The sequence below is a fragment of the Canis aureus genome, chromosome 8, assembly GCF_053574225.1.
Source record: "Canis aureus isolate CA01 chromosome 8, VMU_Caureus_v.1.0, whole genome shotgun sequence".
NCBI lineage: Eukaryota > Metazoa > Chordata > Mammalia > Carnivora > Canidae > Canis > Canis aureus.
In genome coordinates, this window is record NC_135618.1 from 37338708 (window position 1) to 37364930 (window position 26223).

A 26223-nucleotide genomic window follows, 5' to 3' on the forward strand; every position below is an offset into this window, starting at 1 on the left:
GTGTGCTAAATGAAAGAAGCCAGACACAAAAATGTATGGTTCCTCTTATAGGAAATATCCAAAATAAGCAAATCCACAGAGACAGCTGACTTGTGGGCCTGGAGGAGAGGGGTTACAGAGTGACTGTTAATGGGGACAAAGTTTCCACTTGGGATGGTGGTAGTGGTGGCTGCACAGATGTGAACGTGGTTAAAGACACTGGATTCTACAACTTCAAAATGGCCAACATGCTGGGGGTGGGCGCCTGGGTGGCTCAGTTGGTTAAGACTCAGAATTGATTTCAGCTCTGTCATGATCTCAAGGTTGTGAGATCCTGCCCAGCATCTGGCTCCACACCCAGCTTAAGATTCTCTCTCCCATTCCAAAAATAAATAAAAAGTAAAATAAGGGCAGCCCAGGTGGCTCAGTCGTTTAGTGCCTGCCTTCAGCCTGGGGTGTGACCCTGGGGTCCTGGGATCGAGTCCCACATCGGGCTCCCTGCATGGAGCCTGCTTCTCCCTCTGCCTGTGTCTCTGCCTCTCTCTGTGTCTCTCATGAATAAATAAATAAAATCTTAAAAAAAATAAAGTGAGTCACCTAATGGACTAAACCATTAGATGCCCCCCACCAAGTTTGTGTAGAGTGGTGCCTGGCAAGGAGTGAGCGCCCCATAGGTATTGGCATTGCTATGGAGATATGTGCAAGGCACTTAATAAATGCTGGCTATCCTGAAAGGAACATGTGCCATGAGCCAGGGGCTTGACATCTTATCCGCTTAATTCTCACAACAACTTTAGGAAGACGACATCTTTATGTTCATTTTACACAATAAATGTGAAAATAGAGTGTTCTAAAAGCCTCTGGAGGAAGGGAGGGAGAATAAGCTGACGTTCAATGTCAAAGTCCCTGCTACACTCCAGGGTCCCCTAATTCTAAGGCTGATAATACATTCTTCGTTTCCATATAGTAAACAGTGCAGAGTGGGCTTGGTCCCCGCCCCCCGGGCCCCTGAGCGCCTGGCTCCGCAGCAGACGCGACGTGGCGCCCCCTGGAGGTCGCGGGGACCCGGGCGCGGAGCAGGGGCGCGATGGCGATGGCGCTGTCCGGCGCGGACAGGGCGGCGGTGCGCGCCCTGTGGAGGAAGCTGGGCGGCAACGTCGGGATCTACGCGACCGAGGCCCTGGAGAGGTGCCTCCCGCCCCGCGGCCCCTGTCGTCGCCCCCCGCGGCCCTCGTCCTCCCCCCGCAGCCCCCCCCGCGGCCCTTGTCCCCCCCGTGGCCCTCGTCCTCCCCCCCGCAGCCCCCCCCCGCGGCCCCTGTCGTCCCCTCCCCCGCGGCCCTCGTCCTCCGCCCGCGGCCCTCGTCCTCCCCCCCGCGGCCCTCGTCCTCCCCCCGCGGCCCTCGTTCTCCCCCTGCAGCCCCCTCCCCCCCGCGGCCCCTGTCGTCCCCCCCCCGCGGCCCTCGTCCTCCCCCCGCGGCCCTCGTTCTCCCCCTGCAGCCCCCTCCCCCCCGCGGCCCCTGTCGTCCCCCCCCCGCGGCCCTCGTCCTCCCCCCGCGGCCCTCGTCCTCCCCCCGCAGCCCCCTCCCCCCCGCGGCCCCTGTCGTCCCCCCCCCGCGGCCCTCGTCCTCCCCCTGCAGCCCCCTCCCCCACGCGGCCCCTGTCGTCCCCCGCGCGCGGCCCTCGTCCTCCCCCCGCGGCCCTCGTCCTCCCCCCGCAGCCCCCTCCCCCCCGCGGCCCCTGTCGTCCCCCCCCCGCGGCCCTCGTCCTCCCCCCGCAGCCCCCTCCGCCCCCCCGCGCGGCCCCTGTCGTCCCCCCCCCCGGCCCTCGTCCTCCCCCCGCAGCCCCCTCCCCCCCCGCGGCCCCTGTCGTCCGCCCCCCGCGGCCCTCGTCCCCCCCCCCCCCCGCAGCCCTCGTCCTCCCCCCCGCAGCCCCCCCCCCGCGGCCCCTGTCGTCCGCCCCCCGCGGCCCTCGTCCCCCCCCCGCGGCCCTCGTCCTCCCCCCGCAGCCCCCTCCCCCCCCGCGGCCCCTGTCGTCCCCCCCCGCGGCCCTCGTCCTCCCCCCGCAGCCCCCTCCGCCCCCCCGCGCGGCCCCTGTCGTCCCCCCCCCCGGCCCTCGTCCTCCCCCCGCAGCCCCCTCCCCCCCCGCGGCCCCTGTCGTCCGCCCCCCGCGGCCCTCGTCCCCCCCCCCCGCAGCCCTCGTCCTCCCCCCGCAGCCCCCTCCCCCCCCCCGCGGCCCCTGTCGTCCCCCCCCGTGGCCCCTGTCGTCCCCCCCGCGCGGCCCCTGTCGTCCCCCCCCGCGGCCCTCGTCCTCCCCCCGCAGCCCCCTCCGCCCCCCCGCGCGGCCCCTGTCGTCCCCCCCCCCCCCCCGGCCCTCGTCCTCCCCCCGCAGCCCCCTCCCCCCCCGCGGCCCCTGTCGTCCGCCCCCCGCGGCCCTCGTCCCCCCCCCCCGCAGCCCTCGTCCTCCCCCCGCAGCCCCCTCCCCCCCCCCGCGGCCCCTGTCGTCCCCCCCCCGCGGCCCTCGTCCCCCCCCCCGCGGCCCTCGTCCCCCCCCCCCCGCGACTCACCTGCCCTTCCTCCCGCAGGACCTTCTGCTCCTTCCCCGCCACCAAGACCTACTTCCCGCACTTCGACCTGAGCCCCGGCTCCGCCCAGGTCAAGGCCCACGGCCAGAAGGTGGCCGACGCGCTGACCACCGCCGTGGCCCACCTGGACGACCTGCCCGGCGCCCTGTCCGCCCTCGGCGCCCTGCACGCCCACAGGCTGCGCGTGGACCCCGCGCACTTCCAGGTGAGCCCGCGGGACCCGCCGCGGCCGCGCGGGGGGCGGGGGGGGGGCGCGCGCGACGGCTGCCTGTGCCCTCAGCTCCTGAGCCACTGCCTGCTGGTGACCCTCGCCCGCCACTACCCCGGAGACCTCGCGCCCGCCATGCACGCGTCGCTGCACAAGTTTCTGAGCCACGTGACCTCGGCGCTGGCCTCCCGCTACGGCTGAACTGGGGGGTGCGGGACCCCCAGCCCCCCCTCCCCCCGCGAGCTCGGACTCGGAGTAAAGTCCACGCAGGAAAGCCTCCGCCGGCGCGCGCTTGTTCTCTCTGGGGCGGGCGCGGGGGGTCTCGGAGCCGCAGAGCCGCGCCGCACCGTCGTCTGACCCGGGGAGGGGGGGGGGGGCGGTCGGGAAGCTGAGGGATGGGCGCCCCCTGCTGGCGCGGTCGGGGTCCTGCGCAGGCCCCGACCCTGGAGGGTCCCGGGGGTGCGACTGTCCCCATCCAGGCCCGGGGGTGGGGGGGCTCCTGCCGCAGACAAGCGGGGGCCGCGGAGACCCGCCTACATCCCACACTTCCAAGGAGCTTGGATTTTCTTAGATTTTCCCTCACAAAAGCAATCCTAGTCATTGCAGACACTTCAGAAAATGGCCCAGTTAGGGAACGTTCCTCCGCACGCCAGCGTGTCGGGCACAACCATGACTAGGGCAACTCGCACCTGACACGTGGCAAAACTGTGTGTGAAGAAACGGACAGGATGCGAGGTCGGACTCAAGGGCGCGCATGTGACACACACGGTAGCAACCCCACCCCGACCTGCATGGAGCTAACATTGATGCACAGCCTTCCAGGTCCTTCCAGGAACAGAGACACTTTTCTGAAACTGTGTCCTCAGAGTGACACTGGAAAAAGTGGGCACATTGCACTATATAAAGAGAAACAAACCTCAGTATGAGGAGGGAAAAAGCGCACATCAAAAGCAGCACAGTGGGCCCTGGGGGCTCAGCGGTTGAGCGTCTGCCTCCAACTCAGAGCATGACCCAGGGTCCCAGGATCGAGTCCCACACAGAGCTCCCTGCATGGAACCTGCTTCTCCCGGGGGGGGGGGGGGGGGGGGGCAGAGGGAGAAGCAGGCTCCACACAGGGAGCCTGACGCAGGACTCTATCCCAGGTCTCCAGGATCACGCCCTAGGCTGAAGGTGGCGCTAAACCGCTGGGCCACCCGGGCTGCCCTGTCCCACCTTTTTTGAAAGACAGTCAACCCAAAAGAAACATAATCCAAAGATAGCTAGGCACCTCACAGTGTACCAACGGCTGACAGGCATTTGCAGTGATCCTCAACAACATGCATGTTAAAATGCTCCTTAACAAGACACTTGGCATGAAAAAGTATTAAAAAGGCAAACCTAATACACTTCTGGTGGAGGTGTAACTTGGAATAGCCTTTTGAGAAGGTAGTTCAGTTGTATCCCGTTGTGAGCTGGTGAATGATGCCTGGCACTCTGGAAGGTGGGGATGGGGGCTGATTTGTAGCAGTTTCCAATTTCCATGCTGTCATCATGGTTGATCTCAAGTCCTAATTTTCACGGAAAATTAGGAAAAGATGCATAGTATCTGCCAGTGTGTTCTATATCCACTGCCCAGATACAAAATAGAGGTGAACACAGATAATAAAAACATGAATAATAGTAAGTTGTAACTTAATTAAAAGTAATGAGTTTTCAGTATTACTTTTTTTTAACATGAACTATTTATTTGTGAATTGATATAGTTTAATAGTGGAGCTTTCAGAATTCCTGAAAAGTTAGCATGAGCAATACGGCCAGTCTCCACACACCAATGGCTATATCCTTTAAATCCAAAAAATGCACCCCAGGCATGCTTTGGTTGTGGAGCGGCCATTGGCGGTCTCACCTCCAAATAGGCTCCGTGGCCCAGTGTCCCTGTCCCCTGCCACCTGTGATCACACGTTGAGGCCCTCAGGAGGTCACTGCCAAGATTTCCACCAGCCCACAAGTGACAGCATGGCAGCCATCTCCTCCAGCAGCTGGCTGGTGGCCACCCATGACCATGACCAGTGCCACCTGGGTTCCTCTTCCAGTAACGGCTCCTGCACAAGTGGAGCATCCTGGGGAAGCCATTCCTCACCACTGGAGTCTCCCCACGGCCAACCTGAGTCACTGGTGGGCAAGCTTCTTTTTTGGGAAGTCCACTCTCCTGGTCATGGCTACAGAGTCCTCAGAACACTCGGAATTTCCCCAGGTCTCCAGTGGCACAGTCACCTGTGACCTGGTTCTGGAAGCCTTGAGGAAGCAGCCTGGATAGCCAGCCTGGGAAAGCCAACACCAGCCAATCTTGGATGGCCACCACCAGGCTTCAGAAGGTGCTAGGCTCATCAGAGATGCCCCCCAGCTGCCCTCGCCATAGACCAGGCAAACGACAGCAAGCAGAAGCAGTTGTATATATCAAAAATAGTAAAACACCAAAAAGGAAGTTGAGAGAACCAAATAAAAATTCAACCAAAGTTGAACTAACCAAATAAAAATCTTAAAATTAAAAAATAATAATTATCTGGATTCCCCCAAGCACCTGGTAGAGCAAATAAATCCTCCCTAGATAAAGGCACTTCATTATAGGCCGCAGAGGGCAAAGAGCAGCACACTCACCAAGCACACAAGGAATGAGAAACCATGTCTGAGAGCCAGCAGACACGTGAGTCAGCACAACAGACCCACGAGGGTCAGGCGTTGAAGATGTCAGATTCAATTACAGGTGTGCCTACTATGTTTAAAAAAAAATTAAAGGCAAGATTTTAAATACCTGCAGGAAATCATAAAATATAAAAAGTGACATAGCACGTATGAAAAGCTTGAATTTTCATATGAATTGCATTAAACCTATATACATATGAAGAAAAGCCATAGTCATCAAAAATAAAAATCCATGGGTAAGTTCAACAGACAAAACACAGTCATAGAGAGAAGTAGGCAATTTAAAATAGATTAGAATTGGGCAACCTGGGTGGCTCAGCGGTTTAGCGCCGCCTTCGGCCGGGGCGTGATCCTGGGGACCTGGGATCAAGTCCCGCATCAGGCTCCGTGCATGGACCCTGCTTCTCCCTCTGCCTGTGTCTCTGCCTTTCTCTCTCTGTGTCTCTCATGAACAAATAAAATCTTTAAAAAATAAATAAAATAAATTAGAATAAATTCTCCAGACGACAGCCCCAGCCCACCCTGAGCAGGAGTTCCTCCTGAAATTCTGTACCCTGGTTCCTCACCGTCTCCTGACTCTAGTGAAGGTTATACTTCAAGCAGAAGGAAAGGGAGCCTGGGGACAAGCAAGAGATGTAAGGAGGGATAAACAACAAAGTGGTAAATGCAAACATTGATTACATATAAAATAGTGTCTATGGGGTTAGAAAGAAAAAAACCTTGATAGACATGAAACTAATAACAACTGAGTCATGATGACTTAATGGCAGTCGAGTGCTCTTTTTTAAGATTTATTTATTTATTTATGATAGACATAGAGAGACAGAGAGAGAGGCAGAGACATAGGAGGAGGGAGAAGCAGACTCCATGCGGGGAGCCCGACGTGGGACTCGATCCCGGGACTCCAGGACCGCGCCCCAGGCCAAAGGCAGGTGCTAAACCGCTGAGCCACCAGGGATCCGCCTCGAGTGCTCTTAAGTCTTTGTATTACCCGGGAGGCAATCTAAAGTTATTAGTTTTAGATTTTGGTAGGAGTATTAGTTTCTTACCGCTGGCGTAACAGAAACTTAGTGACTTAACACAAACTTATTCTCTAATAGTTTGGGAGGGCAGCAGTCCAAAGTCAGTTTTCACTATGCTGGAATCAACATGTGTCTGGACTGTGCTCCTCCCTCAGGAGGCTCTGGGGGGAAATCTATTTCCGTGCTCTTCCAGGTCCTAGAATTGCATTCCTTGGTTCTTGGCCTCGTCCTCCATGTGTAAAGCTAGTAGCATCTTGCCGCCTTCTGCAGGCCAGTCTCCCCCTGCCTCTCTCCAGTAAGGACCTGTGTGATTGCATTAGGCCCATCAGGACAACCCCAGCTCAAAAATCTTAATCATTTTCAAAACCCTTTTGCCATATGAGATCACACTCACAGGCTCTAGGGATTTGGACCTGGACCTCTCTGGGGGCGATCATTCAGCCTACCACCACCACATATTAAGTATACTTGCTGTAACCTTATGGGCAACCGTAGTATACAGTGTATGACTTCCAAAGTAATCGAGAAGAAAAAGTAGGACGTTATTTTAAAACAATCCCTTCGGGATCCCTGGGTGGCGCAGCAGTTTAGCGCCTGCCTTTGGCCCAGGGCGTGATCCTGGAGACCCGGGATCGAATCCCACGTCGGGCTCCCGGTGCATGGAGCCTGCTTCTCCCTCTGCCTGTGTCTCTGCCTCTCTCTCTCTCTCTCACTGTGTGCCTATCATAAATAAAAAATAAAAAAAATTTAAAAAAAAAATAAAAAAACAATCCCTTCAAAAAAGAAGCAAAAGTGGAAACAGAATGAGTGTGACAAATAGAAAGCCCAAGATAAAATGCTACCGGCAAAACTAAAATGTTAACTATATTGATTATGTGACTTATTTGATCCAAATAAAGGATAAAGATCAGACACGTAGACTAAGACAAAATGCATAGACTCAAAGTGTCACTAATAAAAAAATACCCCAGGGATGCCTGGAGGCCTCAGCAGTTGAGCGTCTGCCTTTGGCTCAGGTCATGATCTTGGGATCCGGGATCGAGTCCTGCATCAGGTTCCCGGCAGGGAGCCTGCTTCTCCCTCTGCCTGTGTCTCTGCCTCTCTCTCATGAATAAATAAATACAATCTTAAAAAAATAAATAAAAATAAATTAAAAATACCCCAGAGCCCCCACCTCCTGGAGATTGCTTCAGAGTGGCATCTCATACATTCATCGCCACTATCTAGTTCCAAAACTTTCCATCACCCCAGAAGGAAGCCCTATGCCCATTTCCAGTCTCTCCCATTCCTCCCCCAGAACCTCTGAACGATCACTAATCGATGTTCTGTCTGCATGGATTGATCGATCCTAGATATTTCGTATAAATGCAACTGTATGATATGCGGTCTTTTGGGTCTGGCTTCTTTTCCACTTAGCATAATGTTTTCAAGCCTCATCCGTGCTGTAGTGTGCATCAGGATCAGTCCTTTTATGGCTGAAAACTGTTCCATCATACGAAGGGACCACATTTTGGCTTTTGTGTATAATGCTGCAAAAAACACGGGGTGCATGGATCTCTTCAAATCAGTGTTCTCGGGATCCCTGGGTGGCGCAGCGGTTTGGCGCCTGCCTTTGGCCCAGGGCGTGATCCTGGAGACCTAGGATCGAATCCCACATCGGGCTCCCGGTGCATGGAGCCTGCTTCTCCCTCCGCCTGTGTCTCTGCCTCTCTCTCTCTCGATCTCTGTGTGTGACTATCATGAATAAAAAAAAAAAAAATCAAATCAGTGTTTTCACTTTCTCTGGGCAAATATACAGTAGTGGAATCATGGGATCATGTGGTATATTTAACTTTCTGAGGAACCTCCACAGTGTTTTCCACTTTCTTTTTTTTTTTTTCTTTTTTAAGATTTTTTATTTATTTTTTCATGAGAGACACAGAGAGGAGAGAGAGGCAGAGACACAGAGGGGGAAGCAGGCTCCATGCAGGGATCCCGACACGGTACTTGATCCTGGTCTCCAGGATCATGCTCTGGGCTGCAGGCGGCACTAAACCGCTGAGCCACCTCGGTTGCCCATCCACTTTGTTTTCTGTTTATCTATTCAGCCATTGATGCATATTTGGGTTGTTTCCACCTTCTGGCTATTTTAATTTTTTAAATATTTCATTCATTCATTCATTCATTCATCATTCATTCATTCGAGGCAGAGACAGAGGCAGAGGCAGAGGCAGAAGCAGGCTCCCTCTGGGGAGCCCGATGCGGGACTCCACCCGGGACCCCAGGAGCACGCCTTGAGCTGAAGGCAGACGGTCAACCGCTGAGCCACACGAGCGTCCCTCTGGCTATCATAATAATGTGGCTATACCAGTGTGTGTACAAGTACTGAAGTCCCTGCTTGCAATTCTCTTGGGTATATACCTAGGAGTGCAGCTGCTGGGTTAGACATTCCTGTTTAATTTTTTTGAGGAACCGCCAGACAGCTTTCCCCAGCATCTGCCGTTTCCAAATCCCACTAGCAGTATGAGGGATCCAAGTTCTCCACACCCTCATCAGCATATTTTTTTTTCTTCCCCTCTCTCTTCTTTCTAGAATTATGGCCACACTAGTGGATGCTATGCCTTGCTTTTAACCCACAGAATTCTGTTAGGGGATGGCATGTCACCTCCATGATTAATAATGCCTCTCTTGCAGGGCACCTGGGTGGCTCAGTCAGTTAGGTGTCTGGTTCAGACAGATTTTGGCTCAGATCATTATCTCAGTATTGTGACAGGCCAGAGTTGGGATCCATGTTTGTCACGGAGTCTGCTTTAGAGTCTCTCCTTCTCTCCCTCTGCCCATCTGCGTATGCACACACTTGCTGTCAAATAAGTAAAATCTTAAAATAATGTCTCTCTTGCTTGGAGACCCTCCCCCTTTCAAAGGTACCATGTTGTGGCTGCCCACAGAGTGGGCCTCTTATTGACATCCAATAAATAGCTAAATACTGCCAACAACCGTGTGAGCGTTGAAAGACCCTTCTCCAGAATAGCCCCAGATGAGACCCCTTGATTGCAACCTCAGGGAGGGTAACAAGGCTGAGCTATGGCTTGACTCCTGGTTCTCAGAAACCACCAGGAGATAATGAATATGCCATAAGCTCTGGGAAGACAAGCGGGGCTGTGAAGGGAAGACAGGGGTTTCCAAGGAGCTGACATTTTTCCACTTCCTGACCCAAGTGCGCACACAGGGCTTGCTTATTCTCTGAACTCTTGTGTGCTCTCTTCTGTAGGGACAAAGGCTGGGCCCAGCCAGGAGCTGACTGGTCTTGAGTCCCAGGCATGCTGGACCTTGGGAGAGGTCCAAAGAAGGTTCTGGCAGCCTCAGGAAAAGGCCTAGGAACATATAAATCTGTACGTATTATATATTATTACATTAATTATACAGTATCACATACTATATTGCATTTTCTTAGAATATTCCACATAGAATACATGTACTGTATATTACATATACAGTGTTATATGTATATTTTATATATATTTGTCTTATTTTTTCAGGTTTTATTTACTTATTCTTGAGAGACACATAGAGAGAGGCAGAGACACAGGCTGAGGGAGAAGCAGGCTCCCTGCAGATAGCCCGATGTGGGACTCGATCCCAGGACTGAGCCAAAGGCAGACACTCAACCACTGAGCCCCCAGGCGTCCCTATATTTGTATTTCTTATATGCATTTATTACATATAAATACTCTACCACATATTACATAATTATACAGTATCTCACATATGGTGGCACCACACTGTAGTTCAGCACTATGTATACCACATGGTACTATATTACATATCGTTACATGTACAGTATGCTTAAGTGTCTAAGCCTCTACCTGCGTCGTGATCTCAGGGTCGTGAGATCAAGCCCCATGTCCGGCTCCAAACCCAGGAGTCTGCTTGAGATTCTCTTCCTCTGCCCCTCCCACTTGTGCTCTCAAATAAATAATAAATCCCTAAAAAAAAAAAAAAAAAAAAAAAAACCGCAGGGGTGCCAGGGTGGCTCTGTCAGTGATGCATCTGCCTTCAGCTTGGATCATGGTCCCAGGATCCTGAGATGGAGAAGCCTGCTCGGCGGGCAGCCTGCTTCTCTGGCTCCCTCTGCCCCTCCCCCAGCTTGTGCCGTCTCTCAAATATATAACATCTTTAGAAAAAATACTGCGGGTTATATATTATTGCGTAATTACATATATGGTATTATAGAATACTGCACGTTCTATTACATAACCACATGCACAGCATCATATAATGGCGTGCTAGGTGTTGCACAGTATGCACAAGGCACTGTATCACATATGCAACACCGTACCTGTCACATTAGCACACATATAATAACAGCACAGTGTATATTTGAAAGCTGCTCAGAATACAGCTTAGAAGTTCTCATCCCAGGAAACATTTTTTGATGACATGGTAAGACGACTTCTGGTGCTGTTATTTTGCAACATACACACGTGCTCAATCATTACACCGCGCACCTGAAGCTAACACACCACCTTTGGCCATTATATCTCCATAAAAAGAAAGCACATGGGTCTGGTGAAGGGGGCCCTGCCACTACTCCTCCCCTAGATGGGAGGATGGGTGACAGGGGTGTCTCTTGCACAACCTCCCTGGGGGCAGTCCCAGCGCACAAGGCTCAGCAGGATGAGACCCAGCAAGGAAAACAGAAGGCAGAACGAGGAGCCAGAAAGCACTGGAGAACTTCTGTTGCTCAGGAAATCCCCCCAGGGGACCTCCAGGGACCCCTCAGCCTTCCCCGTGACCCCCGTGTCACTCGGGGGACTGGGCACCCTGGGCTGGCACTCCTGCAGGGATGCTCAGTCCTTCTGCATGGGCTGGGCTAAGGACCATGGACACATGGCAGACCTTGTGCCCATCCCTAAGCAGCCACCAGCTGTCACCTGTGATGCAGCATGCAGGGCGATGCGGCACCACAGACTCAGGCGCCAGAAGATGCCAGGATTCAATGCCTGTGGGGATGTGAGGTAAGTAGCGGAGGGGCTATCTGGGGCTGGCATAGGGACTGTGCAGTGGACACAAAAGGAACTAACTGTGCCCACACTGAGGACAGGACACCTCAATCCCCCTTCGTCCCCCTCCCTTAGCCCCAGGCACTGCCTGTGGCGTGTTCTCTGATGGCGAGAGCCGGGGGCCCGTGCTTTAGGGACACCGAGGGCAGCTCACTTCACATCCCAGAGAAAAGCCATCTAGGATTTGAAGCTGGTGCCCCAACTCCCGCCACCCCCACCCCTACAGCCCCCCATTCCAGCTCTTGGTGTCCTTCAGACCCACAGCATCCGCAGCCCAGGAGACACACACCTGTGCTACTGACACGGGCTCCTGTGCAGGTGAACCCTGCAAACGCTGCTCAGCACTGAAGCCGTCACGGGCCCCTCACCGCGTGCTTCCACTTACCTAGCGTCCAGAACAGGAAAATCGACAGAGCAAGGTTAGTGGTTGTTTACAGGGCTGGTCAGGGGGAGGGACTGGTAATGGGTAACGAGGTTTCCTTTTGGGGGCGATGAAATGTTCTAAAACTACACAGTGGTAAACTAGAAAGCGGAACATTGTACATTAAAAACCACTAAACTGTACACTTTAATGCCGTTAACGTGTTGAATTTTATAACTCAATTAAAAAACTCTACCTACAAAATAATGGAAGTACATTCTTGGGCCCCTCCCCAGAAAATCGGGATGGGGAGGTGGGGCAGTAACCTGTTTTAGTCCTCCAAGTTTTTCTGACGCCTGATCAAACTCAAGAGCCACTCAACTGTCCCAGTATTGCCTGAGCAGGACCATATGATGGGCCCGATCCCCAAGTAGCCACCATCCCATTCCTGGGGAGGGGGGGGTGCGTGTCCCCTTCCAAGGCACTATGGTGCACATCCCCTCTCCCACTTGCTCTAAACACAGCTGGGCACCACCTCGCACGGGAAGCTCCCAGTGAGGATACTGTGGACCCCAGGGTGGGTGCTCCCCAAGGCTGGTGCCCTGCTGATCTTACAGTCTCCCACTCAGGCTGCAGGGCCGATGGTCACTCCAAGCCTCCCTTCACCAGACTGTGGTTCTGGGCCTGGCGAGAGATCCGTCTGGAGGGCGGACCCCAAGTCCCCCCTGCCATGCTGCAAGGCCCCATCCTCGACCCCTATGCAGTTAGAAGATGCCACAGCCCACACCAGGTGGCCACTGTGTCCCCTCCACTGGACAGAAGCACGGAGTGTGTGGGGGTGAATTCTCAGGAACAGTGGCAGGAGGGGCTGAGGGCCCCATACAGCTCTGGGTGGACCTCAAGAGCTTGGACCCCTGGAGGATCCGCACCTGTCAGTCTGGCCCACCCCAACCTCCTCAGGGATCACAACTGCGTCCTGACCGACATCTCTGCTTCTCTCTATAAACAAATGTTTCCCATGTTTTTGTATTCCTTGAGAGGAGTCAGGGTGGGATGATGACCTCTAGCCCGACCCCTTATGATTTATGGTGACTTCCTCTAGGTACATCCTAGAGGGGTACCTAGAAGTACATCCCCACATCCCTGTCTGCGAGCACGCCTCTGCTGGAACCCAACTAGGGTGAGCTGGGGGGGTCCTGGGAGTGCTGTACATGGCCTCCGTCAATCTGACCTCTTCTGGGCCCACCCAGAGCACAGGACCATATGTCCACTGCACTCCTACACACAGGGGCCTGGGGTGCACCAGGGACAAGTGGGTGCCTCTAGTAACAAGGTTGGAAGAGCCAAAAACATCTGCTCCTGGACAGAGTGGGGAACACTCAGGTGACGGGGAGTAGCTGCAGCTTCCAGGCACCCTCCAGCGGTCTGTCTCAGCCTCATCTTTGTGGCTCAGACTTCATTACTACTCCTAAGTCCAGGGATGTCTTCATTCTACCTTTTCAAAACCATTCCTTCATGAATGGTGGTGATAGCTGCACAACCTGTGAACATACTTAATAATGGTTGAAATAACTTTTACATGTTTTACTAATATTTTTTTAAGCCCAACCCTCCAGATGAGGGATGGAGGCAAGAGGTCCTTCTGTCGTCCTGGCTCCTAGCCACACACCTCATGCTGCCTGACCTGGGTGTCCTCTGCATGCCACAGGCAGAGTCCATCGCTCACAACCCCAGGCCTCATTCCCTTTGCCCCTTCCCTCCTAGGACCGCCCTTAACCCACTCGTGGCTTTGCACCAAACTGTGTCTAGGTAAAGGACATGCCTCTACCCACCTAGCTTGAGGTCTATACCACCTCTTGCTTTCTGGCAGCCCCCCTTCCCACTGCAAGCAACATATATACCAGCAAGGCCCCTTCTTCCTGATTCAGCCTGGGCCTCAGACAAGGGCAGTGCAAGGACATTGCTGATACCAGGCCAGGGAGAACCTAAGCCGCAGGAGCACCCACTGAGCCAGTCTCTGCACAGAGGGAGTAGGGATGACTGTTTCCACAACGTGGCCATCAGGAGCTCTCTCCTAGAATAAACGAACCCCTGCCCCCCAAAAGGGCTCATTTTGTTTTTTGAGTAAATGTGGCAAACAGCGGAGAGCATGGCTACAACCACAGGCTCTCCAGTGAGTCAAACTATGACCTGAACAGATCAGCCAGCCCCCAAGGACCCTGTGGCTGTCATGTGGATGTTGTCCAAAGGCCTCTGGCTGCAGTGTGGTTCACGGAGCCAGGCTGAGGCTGCGCTAACAGCACACTAGACAGGCAGCCCTTCCTAAAGAAGGGGATGTGGAATGGAGTACACCTGCTGCAGTCTGCACTGCAGGGCGGAGCTGTGCAGCCCACAAGCCAACAGCCTTGCACGCTGCACTCCAGACGGTCAGGGCAGGGCACCAGGCATGTCAGATGCCAACAATCAAAGGGTCGTCTAACAGTAAGTCACAATTTCTGAGGGTGAGCAAAGCTTGTGGAGAACATCCTGTATGTGACCACCTGCGGAAGGCCACGGTGAAGTCTCTAGAGCACAGAAGGATAGCAGAGACCCCACCGCAGCAGTAAGGAGGCCATCTGTCAGATTTATTTATTCCTACTCAACATAACCCCAGAACACAGGAGCAACTCTGTACATCTCTAGAAACTCACAGCTAGCTCCAAAACAATAGAAATCGTAAACTACAAAAGATGAGTTGTATTCAGCAAATATAAAGGGTAACTTTAGGCTGTGTCGAATGTTTATCAGATTATTTACAGGCCCAGGAGTAGGTTCAGATCTCGCCAGCCTCCTTCTCCTCCGACCTCCGTGAAGCCATCTTCCCGTTGGAGCTCTCCAGCCTCCAATCAGCGGCCCCTCGCTCACTGCGCCCGTGCTCCCAGGACTCCTCTCTCGATGTCCGCTCTCTGGAGAACCTGGGAAAAGAGAACCAGAGGTTCAGAGGAGGCCGGCATCCCCCTTCTGGCTGGCTCCTGGAGCACCGGCAGCTCTGACCCTCACCACCAGGTCAGGGAAGGCTGAGACCCAGCACACTTGGGGAAGGCCTCGGCAGGCCAGAGGGCAGCTGTCTAGTGCCCACACCACTACAACGTAGTGTTCAGGCAGCCACTAAAAAGACATTTGTAAAGATTTCTCCTAACAGGGCAAGCTTTTGCTGTAACATGAATGGAGCAAAGGACAACAGAAGTGCACATGTGGAGTATGACCCATTATGTAAACACACTGGAGAAAAGGCTACAATCAACACAAAGATGCTCACAGGGCTTACCTCAGAGTGTATCAATGTTTTTTGTTTTCCCTTAAGAAAACCACAACAGAGGTAAGCAGGGCCTGGTCAGGACACAAATCTCAGCGGCTCTGTGCATCAAGGGGACACTGAGTGTGCAGGTCACAAGGGAGCTGTGCCCATGTAACCACCCCCACAGCCTCTCAACTGCGCTAGCCCTGCATCTACCTGTGGCTCTGAACTTACAGCTCCCTATACCCTGAGCCCCATTCATGAGTCCTTAAGGCTCCAACACAGTTCCACAGATGCCCAGCCAGGCTCCTGAACAAAATCCCCAGACCCATCCCTGCCAGGTATGGCCAACAGGCCCCACTGACAGACCCCCAGAAGACCCTGGGAACACAAAGAGAAGGGGCTCACTCCTGGTTGCAGCTACTGAAGGATTCAGAGTAGTTACTTGTATTTCGCACTCCGGTCCCTGGAAGCCCGGCGGTGGCCCCGGCTGTGGCTCCGGGAACGGCTGCGGTGGCGCCGGTGTCTGTCTCGGGACCGGGACCGGGATGACTTTCGTCGCTCCCTGGAGGTAGATCTGGACCTCCTCCGACGCCGGTCCCGGGAGCGTGACCTGCAGCAGACAACAAGAAGGATCTGAAGGCCAAGATGCCCATTCTTGCAACAGGTTCTGCTGGGTGCTTCACTGCCATCTCCCCTTCCCTCTTACTGGGGTTCACAATAGTCCCACCAACTAACCTCTGGTCAAAGAGAATTAAGGCCCAACCCTCCCAGGTGCTTCTGAAAACACCTTGCCAGGAAATCCCTGCCAACCCACATGCCTCAGCAGCACCTTCTGACTTCTCTCATTTACAGTACATCCTTCTTCTACACTAAGCCCCAATCAACCTGACAACAGACAGACATGGCCCAAACCTGGCCCCTTACCAGCCCTGCCTACGAGGTGAAGCTTTAGAAGTCAACTATTAAGAAAAAAATGTACGGAGAGGGCATGCGTGTGTGGCTCAGTTGGTTAAGTGGCTGACTCCTAGTCTCAGCTCAGGTTATCTCAGGGTCATGAGATCAAGCCCCCCATTAGGCTACGTGCACAGGACAGCATCTGCTTAGGACCCTCTCTCCCTCTCAAATATATTTTAAAAAGGACAAATATGTAGAAAAAAAGGACATTTCACCGAGAACATGTTAATGGATTTGGAAACCTACCTCCTTCGATCTCTGGTTCTTGATCCAGACCTAAAATGATTAAGAAGAAAAAAAAGATGAACAATTTCCCCCAAACAGCCCTGCCCCTCAGTCCACAACTGAAGGAGTGTCAGCTTCCCACAGAAACCTGTTAATTTCTAATGGCTCACTCATGCTCAGGCCTACGGCTCCATTGGTCAACGTTCACAGCACCAAGCCAACCCTCAGTCCCCAGGGGTCAAATGCGATGCTCTGAGTTCAACAACTGGCTCTGCAAAGTCTCGGCAGTGGACACTCACACAGCTATGCAGACTGTCACACAGCAGATGCAGGGCTGGGCAGGATCTACAGTCACCAAAGGACGCCAAAGTTAAAGCAAAGCCTCAAGTTCCAGACACAGGCTCATTGCTAGTTGAGGGTCATATGACCTCCTTGAGAAATACTACATAACCAACCAGCAATCCAAGAAACACACATTACACAATGGGCTCTCGTTTTACATCCTGTTCTACAGCAAAAAACAACAAGATCACCACCACAAAGTGCTGAGGGGGATGTGAGAGGAGATGCTCACACAACATGCATTCAGAGGATGACCTGACAGCTTCCTGGAAAGCAATTTTTCCAACATCTACTGACATTTATCCTAGGAATTCTAAGGAATTTTATAAAGCACTCAAGCACATCTATAAGGATGATCATTAGAGCACTCATTTAAAAAGTTTTATAGGGGCACCTGGGTGGCTCAGTCGGTTCAGCTTCCAACTCTTGATTTTGTTTCAGGTCAGTCTCAGGGTCCTGGGACCAACCCCCTCATTGAGCTCCACTCCAGGACTTCTCTCCCTTAGCCCTGTCCCACCCCCCCAGAGCTCCCTTGTGGCTCTCAAATAAATAAATCCTCATTCATAAGACACACACAGAGAAAGAGGCAGAGACACAGGCAGAGGGAGAAGCAGGCTCCATGCAGGGAGCCCGATGTGGGACTCAATCCCATACTTCTGGGATCATGTCCTAAGCCGAAGCCAGACACTCAACTGCTGAGTCACCCAGACATCCCAAATAATAAATAAATCTTTAAAAAACAAAACAAAACAAAACAAAACACAAAAATAGCTTTATATAGAAACTGTTATCAAAAAGTGAAAGTAAGAAACAAAAACAAACACGGAATGAGGCTGCATCAAACTAAGAAGCCTCTGTATGGCACTGGAACCCATCAACAAGATGAAAGGCCACCCGGAAGTGGGAAAAACACGTGTGGACCAAGTATCTGACAAGGGGTTAATATCCAAATATATAAAGAACGCCTGCAACTCCAAAGAAAAAAAAAAAAAAAAAAAAACAGATAGACAAAAAAGAAAAAAAAAGCAGGAAGAAGATCTTGGGATGCCCAGCTGGGTGGCTCAGTCAGTGAAGCATCTGCCTTCAGTTCAGGTCATGATCCCGGGGTCCAGGGATCAGAGCCCCAGATCAGGCTCCCTGCTCAGCAGGTAGTCTGCTTCTCCTTCTGCCTCTGCCATTTCCCCCAGCTTGTGTTTCCCTCTTGCTCTCTCTCAAATAAAATCTTAAAAGAAAGATAAATTTTAAAAAGCGGATAAAGGATCCAAACATATCTTCAAAGACAACACAGAGGTAGCCAACATCACTCATCATGAGAAATGCAAATAAAAACCACCATGAGGTATCACCTCACACCTGTTAGAAAAGCAATAACCATCCAAAACTTAAGAAATCATAAATAAAACTAAATAAAAAGTCTAAGACAAGGTAAGAAATAGTAAGTGCTGGGGTGCTTGGGTGGCTCAGTGTTGAGCGTCTGCCTTCGGCTCAGGGTGTGACCCCAGGGTCCCTGGATCGAGTCCCTGCTTCTCCCTCTGCCTGTGTCTCTGCCTCTCTCTCTGTCTCTCGTGGATAAAAAAAAAAAAATCTTAAAAAAATAATAATAAGGGCTGGCAAGGACATGGACAAAAGGGAACCCTCGTGCACCGTTGGCAGACAACTAAACCTGTGGAGCCACTGTGGAAAACAGTAAGGAGGGTCCTCAAAAAATTAAAAATAAAACTACCATATTGTCCCACAAGCCTACTTCTGAGTATTTATTCAAAGAAAATGAAATTACCATCTTGAGAAAGACCTCCACACCCCTCCATTCATCGCATCCTTATTTACAAGGGCCAAGACATGGAAACAACCTAAGTGTCAACTAACAGATGAATGGATAAAGATGTGAGGTGTATACATAATAGAACACTACTTGGCCATAAAAGAGTAAGAAATCCTGCCATCTCTGACAGCATGGACGGATCATGAAGGCATTATGCTGTGTAAAATCAGTCAGAGGCACGCCTGGGTGGCTCAGAGGTTGGATGTCTGCCTTTGGCTCAGCGTGTGACCCAGGGTCCTGGGATCGAGTCCTGCTTTGGGCTCCCTGCATGGAGCCTGCTTCTCCCTCTGCCTGTGTCTCTGCCTCTCTCAGGAATAAATAAATAAATAAAATCTTAAAAATAAAATAAAATCAGTCAGACACAGAAAAGCAAATAATGTATGATCTCCATTATATGTGGAATCTAAAAAACAAAACCAAACTCACAGAGAACCGGCTGGTGGCTGCTGGAGGCAGGGTTGGAGATGGACAAATATTATGGAGGTGGGCATGGTTGTGCTGTCACTGCACGGGCATGTGTACCCGTCTGCCAAGGGCACTCCTACTGGGGAAGGTCTGAGAGATGAAGCAAGGATCCTGCATGTACCCGTGCAAACAGACAAACCCTGCCACAGCAGTGGTCACTTGTGTGTAAAAATGGACTCACGTGTTATGCTTAATACATTTTTATGCCGTTTGAATGTATTTTGTTTTAGTCTCTTTACAATCGGAATCTGTTAGGTAGTTAAAGTAATGAGAAGACTAAAAATGCAACAAACATTTCTTGGTCTTTCCTGAATTACACGCTAAGGAATTCCCCCACGAAAGCCCAGCTCTGGGCCTTTCGAGGACACTAAGCATGTCCCATGACAGTGTGGTCTTGGTTCCAGCCTCTTCCCTGAACTCTGACCAGATGTCTCCTAAGCATCTCAAATAGAATACAGCTAGAGCCAAATTCTCCCCACCACCTCCTCCTGACCCCAATATACCGCTCCCAGTTTCTCCATCCCCCTAAGTGGCAACTCCAGGCCAGAAACCATGAAGCCAGCTCTACTCCCCCTTTGCCTGCCTCACAACCTCCTACCAGCAAATCTTATCAGCTCTACCCCAACACACCCAGATCCTTCTCACCCACACCTGTCACAGGTACCTCCTTCACCAGCACTCTCCTAGTCAGCTCCTCAGTCCTTGCCGCTTCCCCCTTACCATCTACACGTGTTCTCAGCAGGGCCCCCCAACCCTTAGTCAGCTCCAGTGTACTCAGCCCTGGAGGATTTTCCCCGACAGCAAGTACGGCTGTGTGCGGAGCACGTTCCAGCTCCAGAGTCTCACTCCTACCCAACTTGTCTGCTGAGTGCTGTGTCCCCAACAAGGCAGGTGAGGGCACAGCAGGTTCCTCTCCCACTTCTACTGCTCGGCCCTCCCCTACACCTTCCCAGGGACGAGTTAGGTCGCCACAGCTGCCTGTGCAGCTCCAGATGGCTCGCTCTGCACCGCACAGCTCCTCTGAGGCCAACCAAAACCCCACTCCTCTGAACATGCTACGTGTTTGCTTCTTTTTAAGGGCCATGTGGGTCGGTAGCACAAGCCAGACTGCGAGGAAGGAACAAGGTCTTCTTGGACATGTGTGTGCTGTGGATTCACCTCCTGCTCAGCCGCTCCTCCCGCTCTCTCTCCTCTCTCCTCCTCAGACGATCCTGATTTCTCTTCTCCTGCTTTTCAGCCACAGTTTTCTAAATAAAAGTTGGAAAATGAAAGAAGAAAAAGTTATACCAACTAGTAAATGAATGTTAAAACGCTTTTTTATGATTTCATATCAGTAATTTAAAAATCTAAAAGAAACTCTTAGGAAATGGACATAACCACCTCTAAGACTTCTTTTCTTTTTTTTTTTTTTAATTTTTATTTATTTATGATAGTCACACAGAGAGAGAGAGAGAGGCAGAGACACAGGCAGAGGGAGAAGCAGGCTCCATGCACCGGGAGCCCGACGTGGGACTCGATCCCGGGTCCCCAGGATCGCGCCCCGGGCAAAAGGCAGGCGCTAAACCGCTGCGCCACCCAGGGATCCCCCCTTTAAGACTTCTTAATGGAAAATACATGAAAATAATGCTTTTACTTAACTTTAAAAGATTTTATTAGAGACAGAAAGAACAAGAACACCAAGCAGGAGGAGTAGCAGAGGGAGAGGGAGAAGCAGATGCTCCACTAAGCAGGGAGCCCCATGTGGGGATGGACCCCAGGACCCTGAGAGCAGAAAGCAGATGCTTAACTGACTGAGCCACCCAGGCACCACAAAAATAACGCTTTTATAAATTCACCTCATATATTCAGGGACAAGCTGCATACTCTAAGAGGTGCTATAGCTCAAAGTCATAGAAACCGATCTTTCACTTCACACCAATCCAGAAAGTTAGTTTTTTACAAAGGAGACTCCACAAACTTTACAGTAAAAAAGAACATGTGTCTGACCAAATATATCCTGCTGCCCAGGAGCAGCCTGTCCTTGGGAGTGCTGAGGGCTACATTGCTACACTGGCTTTAGACCCGGCCTCATGGGGACAGCAGGCCAGGGGAGGTGGTCTATGAACACTCCACAACTGGCTGGCTTTCTTGTTTGCTTTAATGTTTTAAGCAATCTCTAACATCCAACATGGAGTTCAAACTTACAACCCCATGATCAAGAGTCATGTAGTCTACTGACTGAGCCAGCCAGGAGCGCCCAGAACTGCCTTTCAACATTAAGTTCAATACTCGGCTCATCAAGATTGATTGTGAACACAATAGAAAAGACAATCCAATCCAACAGAAAGGAGGAGGCCCAGAGAAACTACTGGAATGCAATCGACAAAGCTGAGAGAAAGTACTAGGTCCAGCTTCCATACCCCCCACCCCCAATACCAACCCAAATCCTTTTGATCCCCCCACCCCTCCATTGATGGAATGAAGCCCTAAGGGGGAGTAAAGTAGGGCCAGGGAGACAAGAGTCACCGGTCTTCTCATGCTCATGAAGGATGATCCTACATCCCAGTACAGTCTGGAGCCAGGTCCTTGAACAATGGGGTATAGCAAGGACCACAGGAGAGTGGCCAGCTATCCTCCTCAAAGCACTCACAAGGTGCGAGAGAGCCTTCCTATTTGGCACCTCCGGCTCTCCACCCCTGGCTTCACTTGTCCTGGATCTGAGCAGGCACAAAAAGATGGCTAAAGTTAAAGATGGAGAGTTTCAGGGACCCCTGGGAGGCTCAGCAGTTTAGGGCCTGCCATCAACTCAGGGCATGAGCCTGGGGTCCTGGGATCGAGTCCCACGTCGGGCTCCCTGCATGGAGCCTGTTTCTTCCTCTGCCTGTGTCTCTGCCTCTCTCTCTCTCTCTCTGTGCCTCTCATGAATAAATAAATAATCTTTTTTTAAATAAACAAATAATCCTAAAAAAAAAAAAAAAGATGGGGAGTTTCAGCCCCTCAACTTCCACACACATTCCTAAAGAAGATGTGACCAAGCACAGGGCTATGGTCTGGCATTAAGACCTTTACAAACCTCCCTACTTCCAAGACACTGTCCTTCCACCAGTAACAAAAAAGGCCTTGCCTCACTATTACCTGGGCATGTGGCCTGGAGGTTTGAGTACCTCTGGGACCACTGTAAGTGAAGCCATCTCAGATTAGGGCCCAGAACACTCCTGCTTCTTACTGTTTAGAGGTGCACTTCCTGACACATTTTTTGTTCTTAGTGTAACAGCTATAATCAAAATCTATTAATATATTTGTGTTGTTCTGGTCAACTTTGTACAAGTTGTAACTGCAATGACAAAACACGCTTTCTAGATCTAGTTAATACTTAAGACCTTAAGGGGATGCCTGGCGGGCTCAGCTGCTCTCGATCTCAGGGTTTAAGTTTCAACCCCAGGTTGCATACAGAGATTACTTAAAAATAAAATCTTTAAAAAACAAAAACTTAAGTTTTTAAGGCTTCAGGGGAAAAATTTCAATGTAGTTTCATCTCTGTTGGAGAAGTATGTCTTAAGAAAGAAGTAAAAGGGGAACCCTGGGTGGCGCAGCGGTTTGGCACCTGCCTTTGGCCCAGGGCGTGATCCTGGAGACCCGGGATCGAATCCCACGTCGGGCTCCCAGTGCATGGAGCCTGCTTCTCCCTCTGCCTGTGTCTCTGCCTCTCTCTCTCTCTGTGTGTGACTATCATAAATTAAAAAAAAAAGGGAGCCCTGGGTGGTGCAGCGGTTTGGCGCCTGCCTTTGGCCCCGGGCGCGATCCTGGAGACCCGGGATTGAATCCCACGTCGGGCTCCCGGTGCATGGAGCCTGCTTCTCCCTCTGCCTGTGTCTCTGCCTCTCTCTCTCTCTCTCTGTGTGACTATCATAAATAAATAAAAATTAAAAAAAAAAAAAAAGAAAGAAAGAAGTAAAAGGTTTTCATGTATAAAAAAGTATCAGGAGAAAATTATGGGGTGATATGAAATGGAAATACAGTTTAAAGGAGAAATGGAAGGGGCAGCTCGGTGGTTCAGTCCATTAAGTGTCTGACTCCGGCTCAGGTCATGATTTCAGGGTCCTGAGATCGAGCTCCACATCAAGCTCCCTGCTCAGTGGGAATCTGCTTCTCCCTCTCCCTGGGATTCTTTTTGTGATTCTTTCCCCCTCTGCCCTTCCCTTCTGCATTCTCTCTCTCTTTCTCTCTCTCTCTCTCATACACACACACACACACACATACACACACAGTCAAAAAAATAATTTAAAAAAAAGTAGGGATCCCTGGGTGGCTCAGTGGTTCAGCGCCTGCCTTTGGCCCAGGGCATGATCCTGGAGACCCGGGATTGAGTCCCGCGTCAGGTTCCCAGCTTGGAGCCTGCTTGTGTCTCTGCCTTTCTCTATCATGAATAAATAAATAAAATCTTAAAAAAAAAAAAAAAAAAAGTAACAAAGTATCACTTTTCAATATTCTATAGGGAGTACAGGAGCAAAATGTGATTTTCAGTCCAGTGGCTGTCCCCCCAACTCCAGTCCCTGTGCCAGACTCACACCTCACCTACTGGCAACCCCTCAAGTGCAGGGCTCTGTCCCCTGCTCCCTCTAGGGGCACACAAGGCTCTCTGCCTTGACTGTCATAGTGTCCCAGTCATGTGCCATGTGTCTGTCTTTCCACCAAATGTCATGTGTCTGGAGGGAAGGGCTGCACAGTTCCCAGTGCAACATCCTAGTGGTCCCTGTAGGCAGCAGGGAAGATTCCACCAGTCTGAAAAGTAATCCAAACTATCTGAAACATATGTTCACCCTTCCTTCTTAGTGTTCTGTATCCAAGGTAAGTTTTACAGTCTAACCCAGGAAAAAAAGGAGCCTTGAGGAAGAAATAAAGGTAGGCAGGGGTGGAGCAGCACTATCCTAAAAGCCCCACCACATTCTCAACCTCCCGAGGAGGCTCAAAGGCAAGGGCCAGAAGTGTGATCTTTGTCCAGCTTAACCACTCTCCACACGTCCGCCCCTGCCCAACCCTCATCTCTGTCTAACCTAACCACACATCCACCTTTGCCTAAGGATAAAAATGAGACTACTGGCTCTTCCCATCTTCAAATACAAGTTATTTCAGAGCTGTGCAAAAGCTCTCTATACCAGAAGACTGGATTCTGCGTTTTTTCCTGCACAAGAAGTACAGACTAAACAAATATCCAAGGTCCTTTTGGATTAAGACCTTAGTTCTCTTGTGTGAATGAAGTGATGAAATCTGAATATTTCACTCTAAAACTCAAGGCACATTCTTAGAAAAGATCAAAACATGAGTTTTTCTAAAAGTCAAAAAATATGGAGACAATCACAAGACTTCTTGGGTTTCTCCAGAAACACAATACATCAACGTACCCTCAACTGATCAAGCTTCTCTCGGATCTGAATGAACCCCAAGTGTAACTTGCCCCCGAAGTGGTCTGCAAGACGACGGTCATTGTCATGGAGCCCAAGGTAGGCTGAACAGACCTCACAGACACGCAGCTTCTGCTGTTGGAAACTGGATGCAGGCATGGAATTTCTGTATTCTTCCTGGACAACAAGAACAGAGTAATCAAAGTGAGGTACACAGAACTGCAAGCAAATATTCAACCCCCAAAATGGAAATATTGGAAAGGACTACAGAGGTGACTTTTAAATAACAGAAATCGAATCATTTACAAGCTTTAGATATTTTTAACTGATTCAATTTCCATCATTTATTTATGAAATGAACTAAGAATCATGATTTCAAAGCAATAAGGAACATTCAAAAACTCTCAGACAAGCAGGATGCAGTGTTCTCAGAGGCCAGCAGGAATGGCAGGTCTCAGTTATGTGCAGTGGAGAGCGCTAGGAGGACCACAGAATCAAGAAGGGAGACTCTTCAAAGGGGGCCTTCATAAAACAAACACAAAAACCAAACCAAACAAGCAACATACAAAAGCTCCTCATCGAAGACTACGTCCCAAAGTCCAGAAATGCTGCCCTAAAAGCTAAAATACTAATGGACAAAGAAGTTAGACACTCTCTTCAATAAAGAACATGTCCAACAGAGCAGACCAAAATGCACCCCCTCTGGCAGCCACTCGTCAGAACAGATAAAATGAAGAACAAACGAAGCAGGACATGGCTCCTGGTGCTGGTGCCAAAGTCAGAGCATGCCTTCAAAACCCAGGTTTTGGGGATGCCAGGGTGGCTCAGAGGTTTGGCCCTTGCCTTGGGCTCAGGGCGTGGTCCTGGGGTCCCGAGATCGAGTCCTACATCGGGCTCCCTGTATGGAGCCTACTTCTCGGTCTCTCATGAATTAAAAAACAAAAACACATGAATTAAAACACAAAACCAAAAACAAACAAAAAAACACTCCACCAAAACCCAGGTTTTAAGAAATGCATTCCAACAGCTACTGATTTTTTTTTTTTTTTTAAAGATTCTATCCATTTGTTCATGAGAGACACAGAAAAAGAGAAACAGGCAGAGACACAGGCAGAAGGAGAAGCAGGCCCCACACAGGAAGCTTGATGCGGAACTCAATCCCAGAACTCCGGGATCATGCCCTGAGCCACAGGCAAGTGTTCAACCGCCAAGCCACACAGGTGTCCCTAAATAATCAAATTTTCTACTCAACTGCATTCTAATGAACTCTCATCAGGTCTTTTTTTTTTTTTTTTTTTAAGATTTTATTTATTTATTCCTGAGACACAGAGAGAAACAGAGACACAGGCAGAGGGAGAAGCAGGCTTCCTGTGGGGAGTCTGACATGGGACTCAATCCCGGGACTCCAGGTTCACGACCTGGGCTAAAGGCCAGGTGCTAAACCTCTGAGCCACCCAGGGATCCCCCACAGCCACTGATTCTTTTTTTTTTTTTTTTTTTTAATTTATGATAGGCACACAGTGAGAGAGAGAGAGGCAGAGACACAGGCAGAGGGAGAAGCAGGCTCCATGCACCGGGAGCCCGACGTGGGATTCGATCCCGGGTCTCCAGGATCGCGCCCTGGGCCAAAGGCAGGCGCTAAACCGCTGCGCCACCCAGGGATCTCACAGCCACTGATTCTTAAAGGGATCTTCCATTAGTTTATATGTTCAAACTTCCCTGGCAAATGCAGATTACAATGAGACACAATGTCACTCACTAAACTGGCAAAGACAAAAAATAAGGTACTCTCATACCTTGCTGGTAGGCAATGATGTTGGGGCAACTAACAGAATGCAACTGAATTAGCTGCGAAAGCAAGACAGGTGCAAGCCATTAC

At 51.1% G+C, this 26223-nt stretch overlaps 2 protein-coding genes across 8 annotated transcripts in view; one reads left to right on the plus strand and one right to left on the minus strand.

Moving 5' to 3' along the window:
• Nucleotides 1-1009: 1009 nt before the first annotated feature.
• HBQ1 (hemoglobin subunit theta 1) lies at nt 1010-11752 on the plus strand. 2 transcript variants are annotated; one of them, XM_077905906.1, is made up of 3 exons: nt 1010-1167; nt 2561-2765; nt 11372-11752. In XM_077905906.1, the coding sequence occupies exons 1-3, from the start codon at nt 1067-1069 to the stop codon at nt 11471-11473; spliced, it is 408 nt and encodes a 135-aa protein (XP_077762032.1). In that variant the 5' UTR covers nt 1010-1066; the 3' UTR covers nt 11474-11752. The 2 variants fall into 2 exon arrangements, with proteins under 2 accessions (XP_077762032.1, XP_077762031.1); XM_077905905.1 differs by lacking the exon at nt 11372-11752 and adding an exon at nt 2841-3047.
• A 2726-nt stretch (nt 11753-14478) lies between these two features.
• Nucleotides 14479-26223, minus strand: part of LUC7L (LUC7 like) — a 35889-nt gene continuing 24144 nt past the window's right edge. For 5 of the 6 annotated variants that reach the window (XM_077905895.1, XM_077905898.1, XM_077905899.1 and 2 more), the window contains 5 exons: nt 24345-24521; nt 20122-20210; nt 16356-16385; nt 15598-15765; nt 14479-14829 (listed from right to left, as the gene is read on the minus strand). In XM_077905895.1, coding sequence (XP_077762021.1) covers nt 14688-14829; nt 15598-15765; nt 16356-16385; nt 20122-20210; nt 24345-24521 — 606 coding nt within the window. In that variant the 3' untranslated portion in view covers nt 14479-14687. Of the gene's footprint in view, nt 14830-15560; nt 15766-16355; nt 16386-20121; nt 20211-24344; nt 24522-26223 lie in introns of all 6 variants that reach the window. The other variant, XM_077905896.1, reaches the window with a different exon arrangement.